This window comes from Lactuca saligna, chromosome 3, assembly GCF_052625555.1.
Source record: "Lactuca saligna cultivar CGN05327 chromosome 3, ASM5262555v1, whole genome shotgun sequence".
NCBI classification, from domain to species: domain Eukaryota; kingdom Viridiplantae; phylum Streptophyta; class Magnoliopsida; order Asterales; family Asteraceae; genus Lactuca; species Lactuca saligna.
Window position 1 is genome coordinate 14,919,566 of NC_136419.1, and position 6,020 is coordinate 14,925,585.

General features: G+C 31.4%; 1 protein-coding gene across 1 annotated transcript; it reads right to left on the reverse strand.

Moving 5' to 3' along the window:
* Positions 1 to 851: 851 nt before the first annotated feature.
* LOC145034547 (BOI-related E3 ubiquitin-protein ligase 1-like) lies at positions 852 to 2,476 on the reverse strand. Its single transcript, XM_078982985.1, has 4 exons — positions 2,260 to 2,476; positions 2,023 to 2,174; positions 1,634 to 1,935; positions 852 to 1,552 (listed from the first exon to the last, which is right to left on the reverse strand). The coding sequence occupies exons 1-4, from the start codon at positions 2,304 to 2,306 to the stop codon at positions 1,037 to 1,039; spliced, it is 1,017 nt and encodes a 338-aa protein (XP_078839111.1). The 5' UTR covers positions 2,307 to 2,476; the 3' UTR covers positions 852 to 1,036.
* Between the last annotated feature and the right edge of the window lie 3,544 nt (positions 2,477 to 6,020).

A 6,020-nucleotide genomic window follows, 5' to 3' on the forward strand; every position in this document is an offset into this window, starting at 1 on the left:
AATATATTATTTGTTAGGGCATCGTTATTGTTTCATAAATTTAGATTTCTACGTTGATTAAGAAAGTGAAAATTAGATTGGTTGGCTTGGATTAAAATTTTGTATTTGTTTCCTAGCATCTTGATGGGTTTTTTCATTGGAATGTGTTGATGTTAAAAAAGAAAGCAACGTCTGATTTTGGTCTAAAGTTTAAATAATATTTTTATTTAAGAATAAAAGTGTAACTTAATATAATAAATATAAAAGATTGATGACTTAAATCATTATCTACAACTACTTATTTATCATGCATATCTGTTATTTAAGACAAAAGGTTTCTAAAAATAAAATAAATTGTAATATTCGTCTCCTTTCTTGATATAATAGTACATGTATGACAGTGTGAACATGTGCTGATGGGCCGAGCTGTTTCGTTTCGGTTTTAACGTAAAATTGAAACTAAATCATATTTGTTAAGTACTTAAGTTTGTTTTTTTTTTTTCTTTTCCTTTTTTAAATTTATATTTCTACTTATAATAAAATCCTATACAAATATGAACTAACAATGATACATCTAATTCAGATATATTAGTATATTACTGAATAGTTATTAGTTCACAAATTATAATATTTCAGATAATCTAAACACCATAGTTTAATAACAAAAGGGTCCATTTAATTTTTTTTCGATTTAAAAAAAATCCTCATATAAAGTTACCAATAATACACGCTAAAATGAGCATCTTAAAATACAATTACACCAAAAAAAAGAATAATAAACCAACGAAATTAAATAAAAAAACAGTAAAAAAGTAACGAAAGAATAGGGAAGAGGAAGCAAAATAAGAAAATCCTAAAAAATGGCAAAAAAATTAAAAAAAATTAAAAAAAAGGCAATTGAATTATTGTTAATATTTAGAATTTTAGATATTCTTTGCGCTCTATATATGTTTAATATTTTCCTCACATTTTGGAATTTCTTTTTTCAAGATTTCCAACTGTTATAATAAATTCCAGTTTTACCCTTTTTTCAGAATTAGGATCTCTTCAGGTCCCATCATGACATGTAAACTTCAATGCTAGAGCTTCTGAAGGAAAGACACAAAGGGCACGACTGAACGACGTCGTCACACTCTGTACAGACGCACAGATGCCGACACGGCAACAGCACCACCGATGCGATCCGTTTTCCGCACGCCTTACATCCGGGTCCACTCACCACCACGACTCGTTCTGGGTCAATGTACGACGACTCGGCATCCTCCGCATCACCCGCCGCCACCTCCTCACCTTGTGACACACACCCTCCTACGCCGGTAACAATTGCTTGCTGCAGCTGTGCCTGCAACGCCGCCGCGACCGCCTCCTGTGCCCTCGCCTTCGCCTGCCAAACGTTCGCTTCCGCGCTAAGTTGCGATGCTCGAGCCTCCAGTTCGGCGTTCCGCCGAAAGGCTTTCTCTGCCACCGCCTCCTTGTCCTTTATCATCCGCGATGCTGAATCCTTCGCCGCCCCGATCAGAGAAGTGTAGTGCCTTTGCCTCTTCTCTGCTAAATTCCGCCTGAACTCTTCTCCCTAGGGATACTGAATTTCAGCTACCGATTTGCTATTGATAAAAAAAACGACGATATATTTTACTTTTTAACGGGTTCTTACCTGGGATTGAAGATAATTGTCGATTTCATCTCGTTGTTGGTTAATTAGGTTGGATAGGTCTTCTGAAAACACGGATACAAAACCAGAGGATTGAGGAGAAAAGGAGTGTTGTTGATGGTGGTGGTCATTGAAAGCCAGTCGGAGTCCAGTAGATACATCAATATTTCGTGATTGATCAATTTGGGAAACATCCATGAGTTGATTGCCATGACCATGAGATTGTTGTTGATGGATATTAGACATATAATAATTCATAACATCTTCTCTTCCTCTTTTTCTTTGATTCGTAGTATAATTCCCGACTGTAACAACAAAAGAAACCGTTATATATTCCAATGTGATTGATAAAATCATATTCAGCTTTATTGTATGAAGATTCACATACGTACCTGGAAAATTGTTGAATAAGGTGTGGTTGAGAGATTGATGATCATTATTAGTCCCTACTCCACCACCACAACCAACTCCGCCACCTGATTGTGGTGGCAAAGGATACTTATTTCCATTTTGGGTAGCTTTCCCTTCTTGTATGGACATGGTTCTGCATGATAAAACGGGCTTCTTTTTCATGATTCTGTTTCAATCCGATCTCATAATTATATGGATCGATGGATAGAGGATCAAACCTGTTAAGAAGGAGAATATTTGATGAACATTGAGCTTGAACCGCCATTGTTGTACCTGATTTGATGTATGTTTGGAGTTTGGAGTGGTGTAATGGAAAGAGAAAGAGAAAGAGAGCTGGGTTAATAAATGGCAGCACAAAAACGCATGATATGGAAGATGAAGGTGCTGGTACCCTATTCAAAACATATTGGGCGGAGTCTTCAATGTATTTCTTTAAATCAATCAAAATATTAATTTTTCAAGCAAGAATATATCACTCAAATTTACTTCATATCATATTTACTTTTAAGGCTATTATTTTGACAAAGGTGTTATTGTACGTATTCCTTTATTATAACCAGGTCCAATTATACGTATCTCTCTATTATCGATCGTATTTTTTTATATCAGCTGGTTACATCAAAATAGGTTCCATTAAATCAACATTTTTATTTATTGTACCATTTTTTTTTTTTTTTTTTTTTTTTTTTTTTTTTTTTTTACCATTGAGAATGATACATTTGATCGTAAAGATGGCTCATGATCATTTTAGAAAAGCTACGTTAAATATTCAATTAAAAGGAAACAAAGTTATGTAAGAAAATTGTAGTGGATTTTTCACCATCAACAACTAAGGTTGTTGATCCAGTTGTTCGTAAGAAAACATATCTACATCTACATTTGTGAAAACAACAGTAAAAAATGTATCCTACCCCAACCAACCCCCTACAAACTCATGATCCTCATAGATGTAATTTTTCTATGTATACATATGATTATTCAAAAACTAATTGGTTTGAGTTAAATCAGAAACTAGAAAGAGATAACATGTATTTGTTTCTAGAATATTCAATGGTCAACTCATATTTCAACCAAGACCAATGTATAATTTAAATTCACTTATGAATGAATTCCAAATGAATTTCATCCATATATGGGCAATATGTAATTGGAGATGGAACTTGTGGATTCCACAATGTTTTTTCTTTTGGTCATACCGAAGATTAGTAATACCGAAGATTAGTAGGATCAGATTCGGTTGAGATTATACATCGTACCTTGAAGATTACACAATGATTTATGGTGATTATTTTAACACAAAGAGTCGCTCATTAAATTCTTCTAGATTAGGTTTTGTGACATCTGAATAATAGTTGATTATGTTCCACACTGTTATTCTTATTGTTAACATATACAATGTTAGCGTTCATTACATGAGCAGAAAAGATTCTACAACATGGTTCTCACTTTGGAGTTTCTCGTGATTACACTTAAGGATGATTTCGTTTGAGAGAGATTATAAATTTGAGATTTTAAATGAAATTATCAATTTTTCCAAAAAAGACCCTTAAATAGTTGGGATTACTTTTGCTATTTTGCATTTAATACGATATTTTGTGATATATGACAAAAAATGACCATTTATATTTGTTGTTGTTGTTTTTTTTATGTGTGTGTCGGATTATTCCAATATATAAACACTGAGGTATAATTTACATTCCCATAATCAAAGGCGCTTCTTACCATGGTTATATGATCTGAGGACTTTAAAATTTAATAAGTCACTTGTTTTACTATCAAATATATTGGAATGAAATTATAGAAATGCTCATGACAACACATATGGACCATGATTTGGTTGGGTGGTCATAAGTGATTGCAAAGGAATAGAGAAAGCAACACCCATCTCTTTATGTTTGAACATTATTTGCTTTCTGGATTATGACCATTTGACAACACCGAACCAAACCAACCCTCAACTCATTGCTTAGGCCATTGCTTTTATTGTTCATTATAGCCATTTTCTTGTATGGTTGTCAAGAAAAAATATCAAATAAAAACCAATATATAATAACAAAAACAACAAAATCACATATATATATATATATATATATATATATATATATATATATATATATATATATATATATATGTGTGTGTGTGTGTGTGTGTGTGTGTGTAAGGAATTTGTTAAACTCCTGTTGCTATTTAACTATAGTGTAAAAAACTTAATGATTTTGTATGATTTGGTTCTATTTTAAGTGATCATCAATTTTGTCTATGAACATGCTTGAATCTTCATGATGCTTGTCTATCTGTCAAAATGGATGTAATAACATTTTTGGTAATCATAATCAAGTGGTAATGGATGCATTATATGTGTTGTTTTGCCTATATGATGGTCACATTTTCGGGCATAATCTTAACTTTCCTACATGTAAATTGCACTATAGCATGGACAACTTTTAGAACGCGTTTGTCGTCCAATTGTTTCTTAAATAAATTGTTACTGATATCTTGTTCAATAACTGTTAAATTCATTGTCTATTTTATTTATTTATTTATTTTTTTAAATCCAATCGCAAGAACTAGAAAAAGGACAAGAAGATTGGAAATCGTGAAAGATGAAGAGAAAGAAGGAAATCCATTACATCATTACATCAATTTCAACCATGTATGAATGTAAAGGTGGGAATATATGCGAAGAAAGTTAAAGGGTTGGTGGTAGTGGTGTGGTAACTAATCCTCAACTAAGAAGGGTATTTGCTTTATTCAACGAAGGTGGTAAGAATTAAAGAGAGAAACCACCAAATAAAAGGTGAGAAACTTCAAATTTTTAAAGAAACACAACAATCAGTGAGTGCTAGAAATGGTATTCTCCATTTTTTTCCTTTGTTTTGGCCCCATTGTGGGTCTCTTTGTTTTGATACACAAATTTATATGACAACACCTTCCATTGTCTTTTAATTATACATAAAAAAAAATTAATCATAGTTTTTTTACATCAAATTGTATGTGAATACACATAATTTTACAGAATCAAATATAATATGCAAAACAATTCATTATAATATTATGGTCTACCCCCTCTTGTGGGTTAAGACATGCTTTCCTTTTCTTTGAGGAGTTGGTATTGATTTGAACAAAGAATTTGTTGGTGCTAGAAAAAGGTTAAAAAGAATCCGCTTTGTCTCTTTTCCCTAAGGGTTTTGCTTGTACATGATTACTATAACACCCATCCACCACACCATTGTGCCTTTTATTATAACTATTGTGACTTTGAAATTGGTGGTGAGATGCCTAGAAACTTACAAATTACAAAATGTCACATTGCTTGTACCTTTCATAGGGGCCTCTAGCTCATAAATATATGAACAAACCAACAAACTTAGGTTGGAGTGCAATATAACATATAATTAGTAAATATGTGTGGGTCTTGTCGAAATGCAATTTTACCATCTCATATTTTGTTGTATCTTTATAAATTATTCACTAAATTTTGTTTAAGATTTAAAATCACTAAATTAATTTTTTTAAGTCAATTTGGTTCTTTTTACAGATGATATATATATATATATATATATATATATATATATATATATATATATATATATAAAAGAAATTTAATAGAGAACCATTATTAATAAAAACCAATGTATCAATCGTAAGCATCAGAAATCATAATGATCAACGGCAATATAATGGATGTACACTTGTATATTAGACGCATACATTTGATTATACCAAAAAAACTAATCTTTCGTTTAAATTTTTTTAGACCATGTTTTTTATCGGAAACAAAAATTGAATATACCGTTGTTCAGGATTTTCTGTCCTCGTGTTGATATATAAAAAATATTTTTTTTTTCCTGAAAAAAATTCACTCCACTTTGTTGTTTTTTTTCTAAAAAAACTAACTATTCTAAAAATCTCAATTTTTTATCCTCTATTAAGTAACAACAATATCGATTAAAATAACATCGATCAATTCAGATTCACA

Excerpts from the sequence above, each read along its gene's own strand:
- LOC145034547 (XM_078982985.1), bottom strand. The coding sequence starts at position 2,306 with ATGGCGGTTCAAGCTCAATGTTCATCAAATATTCTCCTTCTTAACAG. Across the intron at positions 2,175-2,259 it reads AATATTCTCCTTCTTAACAG|AACCATGTCCATACAAGAAG; the intron begins GTTTGATCCTCT and ends TTTATCATGCAG. Across the intron at positions 1,553-1,633 it reads ACAATTATCTTCAATCCCAG|GGAGAAGAGTTCAGGCGGAA; the intron begins GTAAGAACCCGT and ends CAGTATCCCTAG.